Here is a 24,052-nt window from a genome sequence, read left to right on the forward strand (position 1 = left end):
GAGAGAGAGAGAGAGAGAGAGAGAGAGAGAGAGAGATATGCATGAGTTGCAAGCTAGTCTTTTGCAAAAGTGCATGCTTCCATGAGTGCAGTAATGCAGGAGACTTAGCATGATTGTGTGTGCTTGTGAGTTTGTGTGTGCATATGTGTGTGAGCCTGTGTTTGTGAGTCTGCCTACACCAACCAACCAACCAACCGGCCGAGGCCCCGAGGCCCGGCCTTCCAGGCAGGGCCCATGTGTTTCCAATTAGCTGCGTCCCCGATGGGAGAAGGCCCCTTCCCGGGGCAGCTTCTGAGAAGTGGGTGGGCTGGCTCAGGACGCCCCAGTTCTGCTCCGGCGAAGCCCTGGCTGCCCCGGGCCAGCGTGTGCTTTCGCAGCCGCACAAAGAACCCTCTCAGCGCTGAGCCAGCCTTGCCGGGCGGGTCCTCCCCCAGATCATAAACCTGCCTGGGAAGATGCTCAGCAACCCAAGCGTGTGCAAACGCTGAATTCCATTTGCTATACAGTTGTTGTGTGTGTGTATGTGTGTGTGTGCGTGTGTGTGAATGAATATGTGCATGTTTCAATTTCACTTGGAGGGGGCCAAGGGGCGAAGAGAGCTGGACTCGTTTGTTCGAGGCAAGAACTTACATTTCAGGCAGAGGCAAAGCCCGCCACTGGCCGAGGCATGTCCACCTGTTGATACGATTCCGGCCACTCCTGCTCTTAGCCCGCACCTGCACTGGAGCGGGTTTGGCCCAAAACCTTTCTCCGGTACTGAGCACCCCATGGTGCTCCCTCACACCCATGCCTGGCCTATTTTTCTGTTTGCTGGCCCTTCAAATACAGGGGTGAACTCAGAAGGCAAAATAAAAATTTTGAAAGTGGCCTGGAAGCAAGAGGTGGGAAGTGAAGTAGTGTTAACGCTTGCAAATACACACACAGAGACACACAGAGGCACAGAGGCACAGAGACACAGACACAGACACAGACACAGACACAGACACAGACACAGACACACACACACACACACACACACACACACACACACACACACACACGGGGGCTCAGGGCCCTCTTGTTGAGCTGGAGAGATTTGCCCTGGAATGTTCCAACACTATTTTCTTGCATTTCGGTTTCTTCTCCCCTCCCAGTTCCTCTGTTTCTCAAAAAAAATTTTTTTTTTTTTATTTTTGGGCCACAACCGTTGATGCTCAGAGGTTATTCCTGGCTATGCACTCAGAAATCGCTCCTGGCTTGAGGAACCATACGGGACTCCAGGGGATAGAACCGAGGTTTGTCCTAGGTTAGCGCTTGCAAGATAGACGCCTTACCGTTAGCGCCACCTCTCCGGCCTGTTTCTCAAATGTTCTTTTGCGATGGTGGCAATGTGGAGACTTGGTCTCTAGACAGAGAGATAGACACTGTTTGTGGAGCGAGACAGGAGCCTCCTGAGGGACTTAGGACACAAGAAACTACCTCATTCCAAGAGTGGGGTCTGAGTGATTTCTTTTTTTGTTTGTTTGGGTTTTTTTGGGGGGAGGGTCACACCCAGCAGCGCTCAGGGGTTACTACTGCCTCTCTGCTCAGAAATTGCTCCTGGCAGGCTCATGGGACCCTATAGGATGCCGGGATTCGAACCACCGTCCTTCTGCATGCAAGGCAAATGCCTTACCTCCACACTATCTCTCCGGCCCCTGAGTGGTTTCTATTTTTTGTTTGTTGTTTTTGTTTTGGGGTCACATCTGGCAATGCTAAGGGCTTACTCCTCACTCTGTGCTCAGAAATTACACTCCTGGCAGGCTAGGTGGGGAGGCTCAAAGAAATGCTGGGGATTGAACCCCGGGTCGGCTGCATGCAAGGCAAACATCCTCCTTGCTGTGCTCTTGTCCAGTCCCAGGATTTGAGTGTTTTGTTGGGGGCTTGGAAGGAAAATTTGGGGGTGAAAAGAAGTGTTTTGGGGTGAGAAGGAGATGCTTCAGAAGCTGCTTTTGTGAGTTGAGTGGGAAATGTTCTGTTTGTAAATGAACACGGACAAGTGTAAATGCTGCTTCATAGAAAGGTGATTTTTAATAAGAAAAGAGAAAAGAAAAGCAAAGCACAATTTGAAAGTCCCACAATTTTCAGTTGTCCCAGGACATCTTTTCCAGGAAAGGGACCCTGTGATTAAAACATCATAGCCATCTCCCAAAGCCAACACCAGCTGGGCCGAGAAGTTCCTCAAATGGCAGCCTCCCAATGCAGTGAACCCCTCAGCCTGGAGCCAGGAGGCCCCAGATCCTGGGTGCTGGACTTTCAGATTCTGAGGCACCCACAGAGGCCACTGGAATGAGGGCAAATGGGGTACTGGCTCAGGCATTGGGGTTGTTTCTCATGAGCTCTATATCGGCGTCCACCATCTCCCTGACCAGTTCCTGCACAGCAGAAGGAGAAAGATTCAGTCTGACTTTGGGGTGACCCAGTTACCAACGCCCCCAGTCTCCTCCTCCAACCCCCCTCTTCTTCCTGGACCACCGGGATACTTGGGAAGGGTGAGTGGGAATTGCCCCTAGCCCTAGCCACCCCTCTGACCCCCCTGTGGGCATGAACCCCCCCTCACCCCATTCTCCCATGACCCGGAGCTCACATACATCAAAAGCCACTCGGGGTTTCCAGTTCAGCTTCTGTTTCGCTTTGGTGCAGTCTCCCTGCAGGAAGTCCTGGAGTGGAGGGAGAGAAGGGATGGGAGCGTGGGTTGGAGGGTGGATGGGGGGGATCCCCGCTTCCCGCCCTGGGGGTGGGGCCCCCACCGGGCAAGTTTTGGCTCTGGGAGCCCATAATTCTAGACAAGGTCATGCTTAGAATATGCCTCCTGGGCCAGTAAGGACCTTGACCACTGGGTCCCGCTGTCCAGTCCAGTCCCGGCCACCCATGCCTGTCTCCCCTACAACCTCCCCCCTTTGCTCCCATCCATCGTCGCCCCCCCCCCCAAGAGTTACATGATGGTTTTTCTTTCCCCCTTTTCTCAAACACACATGAAACTGTCAGGAAGGCTCCTGAGAGAACTGTTTCGAATTATTGCATTTCTCAGCTCCGAAGCCAGCACGTCCCCGGGTGCCCTCTCGCTGTGCCCCGAATCCTGAAGCCATCCAGGGGACGCCTTGACCGGCGGATGAAGAATTCAAGGTCTCACACAGGCACCCCGGGACTCTCATGTACCTCCTTTCCTCCCTGGCAGCGCCAGAGCTGATTTGATCTTGCAGACACCAAAAGGCAACTCGGTTGTCTGCAGGGCCTCGGGGACCAGAAATGAAATGGAAGCTTCCTGGCCCAAGTTCCTTGCACATTCACTGGAGAAGGCATGGTCCGGGGGGTATTTGGGGCTTACTCCGTGGCCAGAGTCTGCAACTCTGAGCCTGGGCCTGCCCTCCACCAAATCCACAGGTCCCTACAAGAGATTTTTTCCCAAACACCCCCAAGTCCTGTTGTCTGTAGAGACCCAGCCTGATCTGTGCCTGAGTGGGTTCTGAAGCAAATACGATGGATTTGGGGGAGTTTCCATTCCCTCTCTCGGAAAGAGAACTGGCAAAGCCAGAAAATACAGATGGCAATGTAAGATGCTTTGCAAAAATAAATAAATGAGTGAATAAATAAATAAAGGAAGGGCATGGGGAAGGGGAGAACAAGAAGAAAGAACAGAGAAAAAAAGAAAAGAAAGGAAAGGGAAAGAATTCTCTCTGTCGGCTGGTGGAGAGAAACACTTAAATTTCCCACTACACCGAGGCAGAAATCTTCATCAAACAAGATGGCGGGGGCACCCTTAAAGAACAGTAGGGGGGTGGCTGATGGGTTGATGCCCCTCGGTGTTCAAGTGGTGGTGATGTTTTGAGAACTTTAACGATGCCACAGGTGTGGCTGTGTGCCGGGCAAGCATCCATCCATATGTCTCTGTGCTTTAAACATCGTCCATCTCCCACTCAGATGCTGTGTACCCACTTTACATAATACATCCAGACCCAGTTAAGGACGCAGAAATCACCCCATAATTGCAAACTCCCTCATCTACGGTTCTCCTTGAACTCACCTGAAACTTAAAACAAGGAGGTTTTGTTAACTTCCTGGTGGGGGCTAGAGGAGGGGACCGACAGTCCAGAAGGGGTCAGCAGTCCCCTCGACTCCCTTTCCACATCCAAAGGATGTGACTGCCATTTGGGGGGGCCTGTTTTGTGTATCTTAACAAATGTTCCCTGCTATGAGCACCCCAACCCCCCCCCCCCATACCGGACAGCAAAGCCACCAGCAGTCCTCCCCTCTCTCTACGGGCTGGACCCAAACTCCAAAGGCCCCGCACTTCACAATACGGCGAAGGACGGATTTCCTCTCCAGCGTGTTAATAATAGTCAAACGAGCTATTTCTGCTGGCCCTGGCATTCCGTAGACAGCTACTGAAGGGACACGCAGGAGACAAAGAATTTAATAATGAGGCATTTAACACGGGGCTCCGAGGAGCCGGAAGTAGGAGAGGAAAAACAAAAATTCATTTTGTCTTCTTTATTTTTTTTAATATCCCCTTTTTTTCCCTAAAAGAAGTATGGTACAGGATGTACCATACTTCTCTATGACTCTCAGAGTTGCAAAAAGATACTCATTCTTCTGCCCGTGGGGAGCTGCAAAGGGTAGGATGGAGAGACACCTCCCCTACACACACACACACACACACACACACACACACACACACACACACACACACACACACAAACACACACACACACAACACACACACACAAACACACTGCTTGGAAAAGCGTGGTTGTTGTTTAATCACATGACCCTGGCCGTCAATCAAGCCAGCCCCGCATAACACAGCTCTGAAGTTAACAGCCAAGCAGAACACCCTAAAAACCTCACTCTGGCATCCAAGCCTCTCGGAAGGCTTGGGAAAGGCAGCTTTGTATTGTAATTATGTTTCCTGTATTTTTCTACAAGTAGCTCATAATATAAAAACAACTGGCGGGGGCTGGAAGAGGGGGGGGAAGAGAAGCAACAATTAAGGAAAAAGACAAATGAGTTTGCAGAGCCCAGACAGACACTGTGCTACCCTACGCGGTGAAAGTATTTCATTGAAACCAGAGACGCGCCAGTCCCACTTCCCGAGTTAGTCGCGAGCCCAGTTCCTACATTCCAGCCCAGCAGCTTGCTTGAACCCTCTGCCAAGGCTCCCTCTCCCTGAAATTTAATTAGATCGAGAGAGCCAGCGAGGGGAAAACGAATGGGGCTTGCACAAAACAGAACTGGGCTTCCGAGCTAACGTGACCGGCCGGCCGACCCACCAGCCAGTGGGTCCATCTGGGTGTGAGGGCAGGCGACCCGCTCCGGGGTCCGGTGTCAGAGTTGGGGACAGTAGCGACCCTCTTTCTGCTGGATCTGTTCACCCACCACCCCGGTGCCCTTCAGCAGGGAGGCAAAGAGACCCAGTTCCTGTGCCAAGCTGCAGGCAGGAGGCAAACTCAGAGGAGTGGAAGGGAGAGGACAACAAGGTTTGGAATCACGGCTGGTCACAAAAGGGCCCCTCCAAGCCCCCCCATTTCTGTTGCCTGCAGCCACAGCATTTGTTCCCGGGACCTCAGGAACTCTGAGAGGGCTCCACTGGCCTGTCTGTGGCCACGGAGTCCCAAAGGATGGGGAGAAAGCCAGGGAGGACGAGTTCATGCCAGGGGCTCTTTTCCTTCTTTTGTGAAGGACAGACAGTCAGACAGATGGACGGATGGAGCCTCCTTTGCTGACAGGCGGAAGCCACACAGACCAAGAAGGGCCTAGAGCGGAAAGAAAGTGGGGAGAGGGGAGGGGGTAAGGAGGCCTCTGCTGTCCAGTTTCCCAAACCGGCCCCTCCTAGTACACTGGGTGGTCCGGGCCTTTACTTGAAAAACAACACAAAAATAACCCCCCCCCCAAAACAAAACAAAACAAAACACGAGACCCAAAGAGAGAGCTGAGAAAAATGTGAAGCATTTCTCGGAGAATGTGACGTTTCCTGGCTATCTCTCCGGCTTCCACGGTGGCTCCTTAGGTGAGTTCTGTGGTTTCCATCTGTGATTTATTCTTGTCAAATTCAATTAGACCCCAAGATCACCTACAGCAGCAAAAAAGCCACTAAGCCCCGGGTCTGGGTCCCTGAGCTCCCTTCTCCGTGCGTTCTGGTTTCCGATGACTGTGTGGGGGGGGGGCTCCTGGGAGACTGAGGGGTTCCACTCCTCCCCAGGGGAGCCCCACAGGCCCCGTGCCAAGGGGCCACACGGCTATAAGAGTGGCGTGTGATGGTGGTCGTTGGCTGGATCTATCTGCCCAGGGACCCGGCCCAGCTTCTGTTCGTGTCAGGAGCGTGCAGAGAGAAAGACGGCCAGGCCGGGTCCTGCAAAAGTCATTAAGCCAGTTCTCGAACCCACGGGAGGCCAGTGAAGTTGCAGCCCAGCTGTGCCACTAACTGGAACTCTGAGGATGGAGTTCTGCCCCCCCCCCCAATCTCCCCCATTAGCGAGTGCTTCATCTCCATCAAGATAAAGGCGCATGCTGAAATTACAGCGGTTTGCCGCCTTGCCTTTTCTTTCATTTGTATCCTGATTTCACACACGAAATGCCTTTGATACCCACCCTCTTCCCCTCCCATCCTTTGGGGTGCTATTACACAGATAGGATCACACAGGGCCTGCTCCCCTTTCTCCAAGCACAGTGGTGGAAGAGAATTAAAAAAAAAAATCCCAGAGGGTGTGCTGGAGGCCCAAGTCTCCCAAGCCGGGATTTTGGGGAGGGGGCAAGGTTTGCTCACCCAGGGTAGGGGTGGTGGGGGGTGCATGTTGGGCACCGAAGCCTCCTCTGGTCAGGGACTGGGGAGTCCTGAATGAGCTTGTTGAAAGAAATGGGTTCTGGCGGGCTGGGACCCCAGGAAAGGTTTTACTGGAAACAGGAAACACAGAAAATTCTCAAGGAAGGAACGTTAGAGCCGCCGAGGAGGGAGTGAAACTGCTGTTTCGGTGGAGGACGCCGCAGAAAGGAGGTGTGTGTGTGTGTGTGTGTGTGTGTGTGTGTGTGTGTGTGTGTGTAACAGAGACAGAGAGACAAGAGACAGAGAGACAGAGACAGAGAGAGACAGCATTCTCTTCTCCCTGCCCTGAACTTAAAAACAACAACAAAAAGCAAAATTGTGGTTTCGCTCTAGTTCTCAGAGCTCCAAGCATGTCATCAAATCTGGTTTTTCACTGAAATATTCAATGCAGATAAACAGTGAGGAAGGAAACATGGCCCTTGGGCAAAGCCTTCGCTTGGGAAGAAACTGCTTATATATAATTGATATGTAAAGACATAACATATATGACATATACTCAGAGCCCGAAAACACGGTAAAAAGGTTGAATGTTTTCTGGCGCCAGCAGCACCACAGAGAAGATGGACAACATGGGATGTGGGAAATGGGACAAGCGAAGGCGGAATGTTGCCTTGACCCTCAGTCTGGGCCAGCCACCGGTACTGTCTTTGTCCCCCCACCCCCCGAAACTCAGGCCTTGCCTCATACTGAGTCCTTCCCACAGGGGCCGTGAAGGTGGGTCCCCCCTGGTGCAGATCAGCAGAAATTAAAGCCGAAGTCAAGTCTGGCCTTTATGGACAAGAAGAAAACAGCATCTGAGCAGGAAGCTGGCTCAGGGGGCGTCCAGCAGGGGGGCTGACGGAATGCTGGCCTAGCCCCCTCCCTTCCAGCACTGCTGGTGGGGGGGCCCACCTCCGGGAAGTGGATCAGTCAGCACAGGCCCGAGGAGACAGGCTGTGCAGAGAAAGGGGTCTGGCCTTGGTTCTGCGCTGTGTCAAGGAGCTGGGGGCCCCATGGCATGGTCTCTGTCGTCACCTCCGCTGGTGGCCTCGCTCCTGAGCCCCTGAGTTGTGCCCCTGAACATCCCCCCGAGATGCGTGATTGTTCCTCCAGCTCATGGTTCCAGAGGTTACTTTTTGTTGTTAGAGTTTTATTTTGTTTTATTTTATTTTTGGAGGGTTTTGATTTCCTGCTTCTTGGGAATTTCCCACTTATTTTCTTTCTTTCTTTCTTCTTTTGTTTTTTTGTTTTTGGGTCACACCCGGCAGCTCTCAGGGATACTCCTGGCTCTATGCTCAGAAATCGCTCCTGGCAAGCTTGGGGTGGGGCACCCTATGAGATGCCGGGATTTGAACCACCATCCTTCTGCATGCAAGGCAAATGCCTTACCTCCATGCTATCTCTCCGGCCCCCCACTTATTTTCAATGTGGGGTTCTGTGTGTGTGTGTGTGGAGGGGACTTATTCTTTAGAGATGTCTAAGGAGGGAATGAAAAATGCCTCCACCCCGCCATGCTTCCCCCAGACACGGGTGAGATGCCGAGTCTGCCCAGGAAAAAGACTTTCTTGGGAGCAGGGGGGTTCCCCTTTTTTTCGTGTCCACCTGAAAACTCCGCCTCTGGTAGTTTCAAGAACCTCGGTGACCAACTGGTGGCGTTTGAAGTGTAGCTTTGGAGCTCAAAGGGCTGGAGCCCAGAAGCACTGAGCATTTTGAATGAGGGAAACCCTGGTTCGATCCCCAAGTCCCAGCAGGTATGGCCTCCTGACATTCCAACCTCCCCAAAACGAAGGCCAGAGACAGCACAGCAGGGGAGGCACCTGCCTTATATGCTGCAGGTCCAGATTCCAGCCCTGGGTCCACACTGGATGCCCTGCCTCACCTGGGGAACCTCTCAGTTCAGGGACAGGAAGGACTTAGCTAGAGCAACACTGGGCGAGGCACCCAAACACACAGAAATTCAGAAAATAAAGTGCTGTCTTCACTATGGTGCAGGGGGTGTTTCTGTTCAGTTTAGGGGCCTCGCTGGGTGTCCATGGTTGAGGTGAAGATGGAGGCTAGCACTGCCAAATCAGTTGGTGCTTGTGGCTCCCTGCAGTGTCCAGATGGGACCTGGAGGTCTACACGCAAGGCTGGGCTTGGGCCCTTGGAGCTGTCTCCTGAGTCCTGGGGGTGTTCAGAGAAAGTTAGCGAAGGGCAAGATGGTGCTGAGACAGGCAATGGACTTGTGGAAGGAAACAGAGGGTTTAAACGCCTTTTACAGCTGAGTTACAAAGGATCTCGGAAAAGCCTTGTAGGCAGAGAAGGCTGAGGCGGGGGTGAGAGGAGAGAGAGACAGAGAGAGAGAAAGAGAGAGAGAGGGGAGGTGAGGAGAGAGAAAAGAGGAGAGGAGAGGAGAGAGAGAAGGAAGAAAGAGGGAGAGAGAGGAGAGGAAGAAGGAGAGGGAGAGAGAAAAGGAGAGAAGGTGAGGGAGAGAGTAGGAAGAAAGGAAGGAGAAAGGAGAGGGAGAGGGGGCAATGGAGAGGGAGAGAAAGATAGAGAGGGGAGAGAAAGGGCTGAGTAGGAGAGAGGTTAGAATATAAACCCTGTGTTCTGGGCAACAGAACCGCACAGTACTGTTGCCAACCAGGCCTTGCTCCTCCCTTCACCAACATTGGGGGCTTCCCTGGCAGAGGAGCAAAGGCAGGAGGTTCTGTGTGATGGGATTGAGATGGGTGGGCACAGTCTTGCCCCACCCGTCCCTGTCCCCTGTCCCCAATTTCCGGGCTGGCCTCAAGCTTTTGGGTGAGATGACCCACGGAACCAGGTCCCTCTGGATCCTTCATGTTCCCCCCCCCCCCCCCCGCTGGGTGGGTGGGGCTGACTCACCGGGCCCCAAAGCTGTCATGACAAGAGATAAGATTGTTGGTGACCTCAGCCTTCAAAGCCGGCCCATCTTCTTGGGAAATTACTGGTTCCTGTGAGTCGCACATGTGAGGCGGGGAGGCTGGCAGGCCTCAAACTGCCCCCCAGGAACCAGATAAAGGGCCTCTAAGTGGCCCATTAGAGGCTGTTGGGACATAATTGGCGAGAGCGCTCTGGGCACGGGAGCAGCGCCTCGCCTCATCTTCTGCCACTAGGGACTTTCTTCTCTCCTCAAAGCACTTGACGCCCAACAGCTAATTAGGTCCCTGACAATCAGGTTCAAAATGCAACGCTAGAGATCTCCTATCTGCTGGCTCATGGCCTCCTCCTACGGACGAAAGACCCGCTTTGACTTCGTGGATCGGCCTGACTCAGCTGCGCGTGCTCCGGGCAGTGAGGGAGTGGAGTGGGTGGGGGACATCTCAGTCCAAGGGTGGGCCCTGGGCAGCAGGAGTAACAAGAGTAGGACCCCTGGTCACAGGGGGTTCAGGATCCACAAGGGATGACCCCTTGTTGGGTTACTGATCCACCGGCTGAACAAGGTGACAAATGAGTGGAGGAAAAAGATCTCTTCCTCCATCCTATCACCTTCCAGCCCCATCCAGCCCCGTACCCCTGATCACAGAGGATCCCTGACCACATTGAGGATGGTCCCTGATCTATAGGGAATGATCTGTGACTACACTGAGGAGGAATCCCTGATCAGAGAGGATCCCTGATCAAAGAAGATCCCTGATCCATAGGGAATGATCCGTGACTACACTGAGGAAGATCCCTGACCACAAAGGATTCTTGGCCACATCAGGAATGATCTCTGATCAGAGGATCCCTATCCACAGAGGATCCCTGATCTACACAGGATGGTCCCTGACCATATTAGGGGTAATCCCTGATTTCATAGTGGATTTTTAGCCATGTTGTTGATCTCTGACCACACAGGGGTCCCCAACTACATGGGGGGAGCGCCATTTTCCTTACACATTTTCTTCAGCCCATTAGGAAATGACTCCTCCCCATCTCCCACTTGACACTAGGCGTGAGTTAACTCTTCTCTTGCGGAACCACCAAAAGCATTTATAGCATCTGCATTCAGGCAAGGGGTCTGGGCTGGATCCCTGGCACCACAGCGAGGGAGAGAAGCCACTCCTCCCTCTAGCACCAAGCAGGGAGTAGCCCTTGTGTACTGCCTAGTGAATCCCCTGAATGAAGAGGAGGAGGAAAAGGAGAAAGGAGGGGGAGGAAGAAGAGGAAAATGGAGACGACAACGGGGGCCGAGTGGTGTGGCACAGGCAGTAGGGTGTTTGCATGCGCTAACCTAAGACAGATCCCCAAGTGTCCCATATGGTCCCCCAAGCCAGGAACGATCTCCAAGTGCAGAGCCAGGAGTAACCCCTGAGCGTCACCAGGTGTGGCCCCCCCCTAAATAAATAAATAAATAAATAAAAATAAATAAATGAAAGGAGATGGAAATGAAGACAGAGAAGGTGGAGGAGGAAGAGGAGTTCATGCTGGGGGCTTCCGTCCTGCTCTGCACTTGGGGCTCATCACTCCTGGTGGGATCAAATCCCCATTAACCAAGTGCAAGACTAATGCCCTGTCCCCTGTACTATCTCTCTGGTCCCTTAATACCTTTGCAAGAAAATCCAGGGCCAGTCAGGTAGCTGAGCGCCTCCAAATTCTTGCTTTGTTGGTTCTTTCTCCAAGGACTTTTATATTTGAAGACAAAAGAAAGGATGAAGACTTGAAAGTTTTTCGGAAGAGGCGGAAAGAAACTGAGCGCTCATGAGTCCTTCAGCTTCTGAAGAGCTGGTGCCTGTCTCTATGGCTCTTTGAGCAGGAGGCAGAGTAGAAAGAGCCCCACACAGCTTACCTGGCCTCGCTCCTTCCTTCCTTTGAAAGAGATGATGAGGGCCAGAAGGATGGCACAAGGGGGAACCCTGTGGCTGATATTCACACAGGCTCTCCCAAGCACTGCCAAAAGTAATCCCTGAACACAGGGTCACAAATATGTTCTGAGCACAGAGCCAGGAGTAATCCCTGAGCACCACCAGATATGACCTCCACCCCCCCCCCAAAAAAAAAAAACAAGACCAATAAAGCTTTGGGGCCAGAGAGACCATATAGGACAGGGGGCAGGGATTGAGGCACTTGCCAATCCCAGTTAAAATCTTCAGCCCCAAGGGCTCGAGAGATAATATGGAGGTGGGGTATTTGCCTTGTATGCAGAAGGATGGTGGTTCGAATCCCGGCATCCCATATGGTCCCTGGAGCCTGCCAGGAGCGAGTTCTGAGCATAGAGCCAGGAGGAACCCTGGGTGCTGATGGGTGTGACCCAAAAACCAAACCAAACCAAAACAAAACTTCAGCCTCAAGCCCCATCAGGAGTGCTACCTGAACACAGAGCCAGGAGTAAACCCTGAGCACTGCCGACATGGTCCCAAATGAAACAACAACGAGAATGAAAATGAGGCCGTAGCTAAAACCATCATCAACTGAGATTTGCAAACCACATTTACTGGAGATTAATGTCACAAAGCCATCTAGTGGCCGGCTTTTGGACTTGGAGCCAGGATTCCTGAATCAGTTCAGCTAAATTTTTGGTGGGCAACTCTCTCTTGGGTCCCCTACACCCCTGAAGTCCCCCAAAGTGTTCTGCATGCTCTGTGAATTTCTGCCGCTTTCATGAATCCAAGCAGCAAGTGTGTCCCTAACCATCGCTGTTGGACAAGGCCTGCTGCCCGGTGAGAGACTTCGGTGGGATGGCGTGGATGCTTAAGTCCGGGCGTGGGCAATGCTCGAAGGGCCAGCTAATTGCTGGGGACAGAAACGATGTCATAGGTTATGGAGGCAAGTCATGGGGAGGCCAGGGTGATGCCTGTGTGACGCTGAGAAAGAGGGGTCACAGACCCTCATGCTCTGATGCATGCCAGCCCCCAGCAAAGGGGGTTTAGTTAGTCTCAGAGGTGCCACTGGCCAGAATTGGCTTCTCTGGGCTCCTTGAGCATCTCGGCTTGAGATCTGTAAAATGGACCTACACGGGGCCAGTCCTCCAGAGCAGGGAAGAATGTAAGATCACAGGCGGCAAGGATTCATGTAGCTTCTAACCAACTGTCCGCCATGGGGCTCCTTGTTTTTTTTTTAAACTTTATTGATTGAGGGGCCGGGCGGTGGCGCTAAAGGTAAGGTGCCTGCCTTGCCTGCGCTAGCCTTGGACGGACCTCGGTTCGATCCCCCGGAATCCCATATGGTCCCCCAAGCCAGGAGCAACTTCTGAGCACATAGCCAGGAGTAACCCCTGAGCATTACCGGGTGTGGCCCAAAAACCAAAAAAAAAAAAAAAATAATAACTATTGATTGATTGATTGATTGGTTTTTGGGCCATATCCGGTGGCGCTCAAGGGCTACTCCTGGCTCTGTGCTCAGAAATTGCCCCTGTCAGGCTGGGGGCCCATATGGGATGCTGGGAATCAAGCCAGGTCCCTCCCGGGCAGGCCACATACAAGGCAAATGCCCTACCGCTCTATCTCTTCAGTCCATCCCTGTGAATAAACACTGGCTCTCTCTACAGTTGCTCAGGCAGAGAGCAGGTGAATTAGTGTAACATCACAGGGAGAAAAATGGGGCTGCACCTGGTGGTGCTCAAGGGTGCCAGGGATCAGGGGACCCCCACTATAGTCCTCCCACATGTAAAGGTGTGTTCCAGCCCTTTGAGCCCTGTGCGCCCTGCTGAGATGTCTTCCCATGCCAACCACCAGTTTTCCTTCCTGTCATGTCTGCTCCTCCTCCCTTTGCAGCACCCCAACTGTAGCTCTGGTCCTGACATCAGGTTGTGGGGGGGACCAGGTCTGGGCACGCCTGCTCAGTAGCTGCTCCCATTGGCACCCTAGATGCTTGAGTAGCCGTTGCCAGGGAGCACAGAGACTATCAGGTGTGGCCGCAGCCAGGTCCGGCCTTTGTGCGTGGGAGTACTGGGCAGAATGCAGTGGAAGGATCGACCCTAGCACCCTTGGGTGGGGGGTAAGGGGACACAGATAGGGACAGAGACTTTTGGGGGGAAGCTGGGTCCTAAACTGAAGGTTTCAAGCCAAGAGGATGAAAAAGGCCCATGGGAGGCCAGAAGCAGGCCTGGTCCCCAAACTTCTGGGGTGCTCAGGGGTGCTCTTAGGGTACAGGCCTTTCCCGGTACCTCCAAGCTAAGCTGAGTCTTCAGCGCTGAGGCACAGGTAGCACCAGAGCAGAGCCAAAGAGCGGCCTGCGCCCTAGGAAGTCTGCTTTTGGTTAGAACAGGGGAGCCCTGAAACTCGGGGTGACCCACTCGGGTCAGCTACCCAAGGGTAAAAGGTATTCACTTTGCTATGTGTAAGGACACAGGTGTGTGAGGGCGCAGGTATGGAGCCTCACAAGTGTGTAATGACAGGTGAGTGATAACACAGGTGGAAGGGCACAGGCGTGTGAAGATAAAGGTGTGTGTGAATAGAGGTGAATATGAGGGCACAGGTGTTTGAGAGCACATGCGTGTGAAAATACAGATGTGTGAGGACACAGTGTGTGTGAATACAGGTACGTGAGAAAACAGGTGTATGTGAACACAGGTGTGTGTGAGGGTACAGGTAAGTGTGAGGACACAGGACCAGAGTGGCTTGGGGAGGTGCAGTGGGACCCCCGGGCCAGACTAGCTGGGGTTGGATGAGGCCAAGGGGCCCAGCGGCCATTGGCCCCCTGGTTTAATTCTGGGCTGGAGGGGCCGATTGCATCCTCGAAGACCCAGGTGCGTCATCCTCTGTGGCCTACTGCACCCCGGTTTCATCTCCTTCCCAAGGAACCTCTCACGTTCGAGGCTGCAAAATACAGCTATTATCAAAAGACATTTTCTACAACCATGGACCATCTTTTCACTCCCGGGGACGTGCTATCTCACCTGGAATCCTGATGGGGTACCAAGCTCCCCTACAAGACAGGAAGGCAGAGGCTGCCGGGTGTCTTGGGGGTTAGGCTGGAGAACAAGAAGTCCCCCCCACCCCCCTGTGGCCCTGACCTGGAGTGACCGAGGCCATGGGGGCGAGGGAAGGGCTAAGTCCTCACTGGGTTTCCCGACCCAGTTTTCATCTCGAGCTGTGGTGGGAAGCCGGGAGGCGCCTATCTTATCAGAGAAGCCGGATTTATGGAGACCACCAAACAGCTCCAGGATCAGAAGGTCCTCAGACATTGGTGGAAGCTTTAGGGGGGACCCGAGTGTGACTCTCCACATAGTAAGCCCATTTCTGGGGACATGAATACTTTGGCAAGACAACAGCGGCCACACAGGAGGATGGTTTGGGAGCAACAGGGATTTGCCATCTGCTGAGCATTGTCTTCCGAGAACCCATCTGTCCCCTGGGGTTGACTGACACATTATAGACGACATGCACGCACAAAGAACAGGCCCCATGCACCCTCTGCCAACAGCACATGGGACAGAGGTGCCCACGGGCCCAGCAGAGTAGAATTCTGGGGCCAGACACATAATCAGGGAGGCATGAGCTTTGCCTGGGATTGATCCTGGCTCGACCCCTGGCACTGCCCACAGTCCCCAGAATACTGCCCGGCGGCTCCTCCTGAACATAGAGATAGGAGAGATCATTCCCAACAAATAAAAGAAGGTTCTAGAATTCTGGCTCCCATAGGAAGTAGGTGACACTCGCACAGAAAGCCCAGAACTTGAGGCGTCGGGTAAGGGGGTGTTAGAACCAATCTGGGGTGGGGGGATGGCGGCAAAAGGTGAGCGTCCTTACCTTTTGAATGTGGTGACGTTCTGGGGTGGGACACACTTGCACAGAGCCTAAGAAGGCCCCTGCTATGGTCTCGAACCCATGGCCACATGGCCTGGCTTGGAAAGGCCTGCACAAAGCCAGGGTTCCAGGACTCAGGGTGCCATGACAGTGTCAGTCCGTCCTGTCCATCCTCTCACCACCCAGTCTCAGTGTCTCTGGCTGCTGAGGACAGCGGAAGGGAAATGCTCCCACACTGCGAGGAGCAAGTGGGCAAGTGGTCTCCCTCGAGTGTAGATGGAGATTGGAGAGGTGAAGGGGGTGCATGGGGCCCATGGATTCCCGGCTGGATGGGGGGGGTGTCTTTGCTATGAGCTATCACTGGGGTATATGCAACTAAAAGAGTGACGAGGGGCCATGAGGAAAAGTGGCCCCCAGACTCAAGCAGAGGCAGGAGCTGTGCAGACCCACTGGGCAGGTGAGGAGTCCTTGCCTGGTGGTCTCTGGTTGTCACCCACACTCATGCCACACCTAGGGACAGGCAAGACATGGAGACGTCTAGATGCCAGTGGTCAAACGTCAGTCCCCAAAACAGGCTGGCTCCTTCCTTCCTTCCTTCCTTCCTTCCTTCCTTCCTTCCTTCCTTCCTTCCTTCCTTCCTTCCTTCCTTCCTTCCTTCCTTCCTTCCTTCCTTCCTTCCTTCCTTCCTTCCTCCCTCCCTCCCTCCCTCCCTCCCTTCCCCCTCCCTCCCTTCCTCTCCCCTGGCTCTGTGATTGGGGACCACCCCTAGCAGAGCTTGTGGACCCCCATACAGTGTTGGGATCAAACCCAAATTATCCGAGTGCAAAGCAAATCTGTTATACTCTCTCTCTTTTTCTTGGATTAAAAAAATGGAAGTGGGCTCAAGCCAGCAGTTTGATGCTCAGAGGGGCTGCATAGGTGCTGGGAAACACTGGGGTAACACTGATGTGATGCTGGGGAACAATGGGATGACTCCCAGAGGTGCTGAGGAACACTGGGGTGAGATCAGAGGTCACTGGCCTCAGAGTTAGGCCCTGGTACATGCCAAGTGTGGACACCAGCCTGACCCAAGCACTCCTGACCCAGTTGTGATTTTTCTTTCTCTTTTTGGGGCCACACCCAGTGGTGCTCAGGGTTTCCTCCAGGCTTTACACTCAGAAATTATTCCTGGCTGGCTTGGGATGCTGGGGATCGAACCCAGGTCGGCCTCATGCAAGACAAACACCCTCTGCGCTGTGCTGTGGCTCCAGCCCCAGCCTCCATTTCTTGCTGCCTACTTCCTGCTAACAAGAACCTTCCAGATCTTGAGCTGTGGTGCTGCTGTATTCACTCAGGAAGAAGCGGAGAGGCAGAGAAAGGAAGTCAATGGATCAGTGTCCCAGAACCCAGGTTTGTCATATCCCAGGAACCAAGGAACCCACATCTGAGCAACTCTCTGAAGTGTCTGAGCAACCTTTGAGCACCTCTTTCTGAGCACCTCTCTGGGGCCTCACCTGGGAGCAACAAGGAGCAAAACAACCAGCCAAGTCCCAGTGCCTCTAGGTATGGACAACCTCATCCTGAGCTGAGGACATGGTGAATGACGGCACCATGAGAAAGGCCACAGAGACAGGCCTGGAGCAGGTGGGGATGGGCAACCGAGCCCCAAGCCCACAGGACACCCAAGGTCAGTGGAACCCGCCCAAGTGGCCGCTCCATCATGGCTCCTACTCTGGGGCCATCTTGGCCGGGTGCGACTTCCGAGCTGCACCAGACACTGGACAGACTTGCGGGGACTCGTTCCCGCCGTGGCCACCCCGACTCGAGCCTGCTGAGGCCTCACACATGACCAGGTCCCTTTCTCCTCTTCTTGCACCCAGCCAGTCTGCTCCAGGGTTCCTGGTGCCCCCCAGCACTGCTCCATTGGGGGGCCTCACCATGGCACAATCCAGCACTTCACAGGGTCTCGGCGGGGCGTAGGGGGACCCTGTACCTGCCTGGAACAAACTGTAGCCTAATGCTGAGAATCTCAAGAGCTGAGGCACTGAGAGGAGAGCGTTTGCCTTGCATGTGGATGACCTAGATTCAATCCCCGACATCTCATAGGGTTCCCTGAGCACTGCCTGGAGTAATTCCTGAGCGCAGAGCCAGTAGTAACCCCTGAGCACCTCGGGTATGGCCTAAACACCCCTCAAAAAAAAAAATCTCCAGGAGCATCCTGGGAATCTCTGAACCTGCATATGGGACCCCCACAGGAAAAGGCTAGACGCCAGGAACTTGGACCCCCACCAGGAGACCCCAGTGATGTCCTGATCCTTGGGGACTTATTAATTCTCTGGTTCTGTGAAAAGGGAGGCTAGGCCAGGGTTTCCCACCATGCAGGGGCGGTGGTTCCAGAGTTGGGGTCCCGCTCCTGCCGGCGGGAGGAACACAGTGACCCCAGGTCAGGGCATTGGGGACCTGCCTGACCCCGCCTGCCTCGGGCAGAACCTGCGAAGCCGCTTTGATCCCTATCAGGTGTGACTCAACCATCCTTGCGCCACCCACTGCCTGGGAGCCGGCATGCCGGGGATGGGTGCGGGTCCAAGGAGCACAGAGGTGCGGGTGGGGTGGCCGGCACATCCCAGACAGCGCCCGGCCAGGCGCTGGCCCGCTCTGCTTTCTTTCCAGAAGGTTCTGTGGACAGGCCTTTGCCTGGTCTCACCCTCTCTTCGGCAGGACCCAGGGCTTCTCCCCATAGACATTCTTTGGAAGGATCACTATTCACCTATTCCCATCAACCCCCACCCCCCAAAATGATGGGAGGAAGCGGGTGGTATGTGACTGAGAGAAGCATGTCTTGGTGGGCCTCAGAGTTTGTCACACCTGGCTCCACCCCACATTGGGATTACTACCCCAACGCCAACACAGTCAAGCCTGTATTAGATCAACAAGCCGAGGGCATCACCACCACCACCACCACCACCACCACCAAGTGCCATCATCAGAGCCAAGTGGAAAACAAATCCATGAACTAGGCTGGAAAGGAGGGAGGTGTGACCGGGCGTGAGATCAAAGGAGTGACAACGTCACGTGGAACATTCTAGAACATTCTAGAATGTTTCTTCAGAACCCAAAAGAAGGCCTGGGATGGCTCTGCCCTTGGCCCAGAAGACTGTAAGTTCTCACAATGTTTTAAGCTATCACAGAAATGTCACTTCAATGCCTGCGGCTCTAAAGCCCATGCCTCCCCCCCCCAATACCTGATGCCCTAAAATCCACAGGCCCTCACTGTATGGCGGGTAAGGCAGTGGAGTCACAGCAGCTGCAATGCCGAAGGCTGTGTGGGTCTTACAAGGCTCCTGTCGGGGCCCATGAAACCCCATTACTCAAGGCAGCCTTGCAATGTGCCAGGGGCCCCAGTGCCTGGTTACCCCATCTCTGCCTGAGCGCCCAAGGCCTCCGCTTCCTGCTGCCACCTTCCAGCCGCCTCCGACCTGCCTCTCTTAGGATGCCTGGTGCCTGCGAAAAAGCATTTTGTGTCCTCGTTCGTTCCCTTTCCAATCAGGACGTTTCATAAGCGCTTTGCAGACCCACTGGACTGCTGTGGTCCTAAGAACACTGGAGAAAGCAGCTCGAATGAGAGTTGTTTTTTTTTATTTTGGAGGGAAGTGAGGTGTCCTAGGGATATTCAGGCTGATTCACAGGCCCTTCCTGGGCATTCCCAGCCAACCAAGCCAAGTTCAAGGCAAATAAAACAAATGAACAAACAAACCAAACCCCCACAAACACAGGAGCTGGAGCAATAGCACAGTGGTAGGGCATTTGCCTTGCATGTGGCCAACCGAAGATGAACCGGGTTCGATCCCTGGCATTCCATATGGTCCTCCGTGTCTGCCACGAGTAATTACTTAGCATAGAGCCAGGAGTAACCCCTGAGCACTGCTGGATGTGGCCCAAAAAAACACAAGGCAAGGTCTGAGAATAGATTTGGTGCTGCAAGTCCCCTGTGTGTGGTGCTGGGGATAACCTGGGTCACTCCCATGGTGTTTGGGGACTTCAGGGTTGCCCTGGGGGATGCTCAGCAGATCATGTGGTACTGGGGATCAAACTGGGGAAGGCGAAGGCAGAGAGCTCAGCGTGGAGTAGAGAGAAGTCAGGCCTCTGTTCTGGGGGGCGGGGGGAGTGCATGGGGCTCTCATCCACCATTGTATGGAAGGTACTTCTGACAGCCTGAGTTCTGCTCTGAACAGGCTGGAGAAGCCACCACAGAGACAAGAGCTGTGACCATGGCGTCCAGCTCCTCTGACCCAGTGAGATACAATAAGATAACAGTGGCTTCCAGAGCTGGCGGGACAGATGGGGACCACGGTCCAGCTCTCTCAGTCTGGGGATTTGAGTATCTCTGGGTGGAGGGTGCGGAGGGCTGGAACATGAGGTGGCAGCAACTGGGTGCAGCCAGCTGTGCTTATTATTATTATTATTATTATTATTATTATTTTTGGTTTTTGGGCCACACCAGCTGATGCTCAGGGGATATTCCTGGCTACGCACTCAGAAATCGCTCCTGGCTTGGAGGACCATATGGGATGCCAGAGTATCGAACCGCAGTCCATCCTAGGCTAGCGCGCACAAAGCAGACAGATGCCTTACTGCTTGCGCCACCTCTCTGGCCCCTGGCTGTGCTTATTAATTAGCACAATCCAAAATGTCGGACCTACCAATGAACTGACCTTGTGGGTCTGGCCCAGAATCTCCCTTCCCACAAATGTTTCCGGAAGGGCCAGATGAAAGACTTTAAGAGAAATTTCTCTTTGAGAGCTTTCTTTAACTGGTAGGGGGAATTTTAGTTCTGCATTCATCACCAGGGCCCTGTTTACATCCTTGGAACGAAATAATAATAATAATAATAATAATAATAATTAATAATAATAATAATAATAATAATAATAATAAATGCAGGGGTTGGAGCATTAGCACAGTGAGGATGGTGTTTGTCTTGCATATGACTGACCCAGGTTTGGTTCCCGGTGTCCCATAGGGTCCCCTGAGCCTGCCAGGAGTAACCGCTGAGAACCGCCAGGTGTGGCCCAAACCAAATCAAACCAAACAAAAAATGCAGGGCCCCCCAAAAACAGCACGTGCCTTGCATGTGGTCAACCCCAGTTTGATCTCTGGCATGACATGATCCCCTGAACATCCTCAGGGAGGACCTGCAAAGTTTCCTGGGTGGTGGGGGCAGCTCCTAGCACTGCAGCGTCAGAGCTGCACCGCATGCTCTGAACTCTCTCCAGAATCCCTAGGGCAGGCTGAGAACTGCCTGAAGGAAGTTCTCAGAAGTTCTCTGAGCCCAACTCTAATGCAGGGCTCAGTGTAGGGACACTGATTACTGTTCCATGATTTCATATCACACACACACACACAAACACACACACACAACACACACATTATTTCAACATACAGACAATGGAAATTCCTTGTTGTTGTTTATTTTGGGGCCACAGCCCGTGGTGTTCCTGGCTCTGGTAGTATTAGAGAAACCATCTGGGATGCTGGGATTGAACCCCAGACACCAAAGCAACCGCTCTCCCCACTGTACTATTTCTTCAGCCCTACAATAGAAATGACTTTGAAGGAAAATGTTTTCCAGGTTTTTTGTTGTCTTTAGTTTCATTTTGTTTTGTTTTGGGTCCACGCCTGGCATTGCTCAGAGGTTATTCCTGGCTCTGTGCTAAGAAAATGCACTCCTGGCAGGCACAGGGGACCCTACGGGATGCCAGGGATTGAATTCGGGTTGGCCACGTACAAGGCAAATGCCCTCCTCACTGTGCTATCACTCTGGTCCCAAAGGCATATGATTTTCCTCTAGCTCCTTTGCCCTTAAATGGACCAGGCCCCAGGCTGGGTCACGCACAGGTGCTGAGAGCTCTGGATGGAATGAATGACCCTCTCCTTTCACAAGAGGGGGGTTCCTCCCTCTCCCCAATACTATGGGCCTGCAGCAAGGGCCTACGTTTTAGGATATGCACAAAGCCTGACCTCTCAGTTGGAAGCAACGTGAAGATCCAGGTGAGATCCACCTGTGCAGGTAATGAAGACACAGTTTGTCCTTTGTGTACGTGTGTATATATATATGAATGTGTGTGTGCAAAGAATGTGTAAGACAGTTTTCAACATAATCATGTTGGAAACCCCATTATCCCATGGGACACCTGAAGCAGTCAAATGCTAAATTCCTTTCCTCTCTCTCTGGGGGGCCACATCCAGTGATAATGGACTCAGGGGCCACACCTGGCAGCGCTTGGGGGTCCCAGAAGGTGCCAGGCTCCGAGCCCAGATCTAGGCCGCAGCTGTGGGCAGGGTGAGCTTTTCAGATCTGCGGATCTCTGACCCTTGAGCTTCCTTGGGCCCTCGGTGACTGTCACAGGGCCAGACCCCACCCTCGGGGCAGGACAGCTGTGCCAGGTCACAGGCCACAGGGACTGGCCTGGATCTATGTGCTCGAGCAAGTCCCGGGACTGTCCCATCAGGGTGACACCCGGACACACCGGTCCCTCAGTTGACGGACTGTCCCCAGGGCATGACTCTGCCCCACTCAGGTCTGGAAAGGGCGCCAAGGCGGGTGCGGGGAGGTTTCCCCAGGGAGCAGGGGGCTTAGGTGACAAGAGTTGAGTCCGCCACACAATACTCCCTGTATACACTCAGTGTGGAAGGTCAGGGGCTGGGGATGACCATGGGGTGGCTTGGAGGATGGGGTGGCTTGGTCTGGGGCCAGAAACACCAGATGAGCCTACAGATAAGCAGGTATGGGAATTCAGTGTCTCCGTAAAAATGTCAGCCTTCTGCCTCGAAATGCTTTCAGGCAGGGAGGAGAGACCTATAATGGGGATGGCTGTGACCCCCTCCATCCCCACCCTTCACGCATGCGTTGTTCCTGTTGTTCCTGAGTTAGTGGAGCGAGGCCAGACTTCCCATCCTCGCTGTCACTCCAGGTGGGCTCTGAGGGAAGGTCCAGGGCAGCAACCTCGAGGACAAAGCCTATTTCTCCTTCTGATTCTGGCACCTTCCAAAGCACCCGGTATGGAGCTCAATGGTGGAGCCCCTGCCTGGCACATGGTCCCACCTGGGCAAATCCTAAAACAAAGAGATCAAGCAAGACAGTCCTGCACCACACCTCTGTCCCTGCTCCTTGCAAGAACTGTCCCTAGGCCAGGGACAGGCCTGGCCTCTGTCTGGGACTCTGCCAAGCACTGCATGGGGGGCCTGAAGTTTGGGTGCTTTCTTGGGCAGACGGGAATGCCAAGTGGGCCTGCAGTCAAGAACCTGAATGATAGGGGCTGGAGAGATAGCATGGAGGTAAGGCATTTACCTTTCATGCAGAAGGTCATCGGTTCGAATCCCGGCGTCCCATATGGTCCCCCGTGCCTGCCAGGAGCAATTTCTGAGCCTGGAGCCAGGAAAAACCCCTGAGCACTGCCGGGTGTGACCCCCCCCCAAAAAAAAAAGAACCTGAATGATTTACCCAGAAAATGTGGCCCACTGCCTACACTGAGCAACTGGGGCTAGAGAGGAAGTTGGGGGCTGTGGGTGGGTGAAGGCCTCACACGCAATGGGCCGATCCCAGTTCTATCCCTGACACCTCGTGGTGTCCTCAAGCACTGCCAGGAGTGACCCCTAAGTGTCACACCTGCCCAGAGGTTGTAGAAGGCACTTCTAAATGGGGACAATGGTGAGATGTGTGCATGATTTGTGTGAATGTACAGGGATATGTGTGTGTGAGTGTATGTTTGTGTGTTTGACTGTATGTGTGTTTGTGTAAGTGTAGTTGTGTGTCTGAGTGTGTGCTCATATGTGTGAGTGTGAACTGTGGGAGTTTATGTGTGTGTGTCTTGAGGGTGACAGACAGGTCACACCTTTCATAAGCCCTGAATCAGCAGAGAGCTTCTGATCTGAACACAAAGGCTTCTGATCCAGGCTCAGAGTGGTCCCCCCGCCCCCATCTGTTCTGCTGTTCTTCCCTCACTCCAAAACCCCATCCTGATGCAGGCTCGGCCCTAGGGGGCTTTTCTCCCTTCTAGATTTTTGACTACTGGGCCCTGGAACCAACCCATTGGACACAACTTGGTTTCAAGGCCGGATGCTGAGCTGAATGGGTTTTGCACTCAAAAGATGCTGGTGGGGCCCGGAGAGATAGCACAACGGCGTTTGCCTTGCAAGCATCCGATCCAGGACCAAAGGTGGTTGGTTCGAATCCCGGTGTCCCATAGGGTCCCCCGTGCCTGCCAGGAGCTATTTCTGAGCAGACAGCCAGGAGTGACCCCTGAGCACCGCAGGGTGTGGCCCAACAACCAAAAAAAAAAAAAAAAGATGCTGGTGGATTTCAGTAACTCACAGGGTCCCCAAAACACCACGAGGAGTGAGCCCCGAACACTGTCTCCCACCCCAAATGCTTTGTGAACTGTGTGTCATGGGCTAGTCCCCACACATCAAACCATGCTCCGAGGTTCAATGCTGGGACCTTCCTTCTCCCAGGACGTGTCCTGAGCACTTGTGGCAGATGTGGGCAGGGCTTAGGTCCTGGCCTCGGTGTCTCCCATCTGACCTTGAG

The 24,052-nt window shown here is 53.6% G+C and overlaps 1 protein-coding gene across 1 annotated transcript in view; it reads right to left on the reverse strand.

The window, feature by feature from the left end:
* Positions 1-2,252: 2,252 nt before the first annotated feature.
* GMDS (GDP-mannose 4,6-dehydratase) overlaps positions 2,253-24,052 on the reverse strand; it is a 391,193-nt gene continuing 369,393 nt past the window's right edge. The window contains exons 9-10 of the mRNA XM_049764893.1: positions 2,610-2,678; positions 2,253-2,393 (exon numbers count right to left, since the gene is read on the reverse strand). Coding sequence (XP_049620850.1) covers positions 2,331-2,393; positions 2,610-2,678 — 132 coding nt within the window. The 3' untranslated portion in view covers positions 2,253-2,330. The remainder of the gene's footprint in view (positions 2,394-2,609; positions 2,679-24,052) is intronic.

The sequence above is a fragment of the Suncus etruscus genome, chromosome 18 (genome assembly GCF_024139225.1).
Source record: "Suncus etruscus isolate mSunEtr1 chromosome 18, mSunEtr1.pri.cur, whole genome shotgun sequence".
In the NCBI taxonomy this organism is placed as follows: domain Eukaryota; kingdom Metazoa; phylum Chordata; class Mammalia; order Eulipotyphla; family Soricidae; genus Suncus; species Suncus etruscus.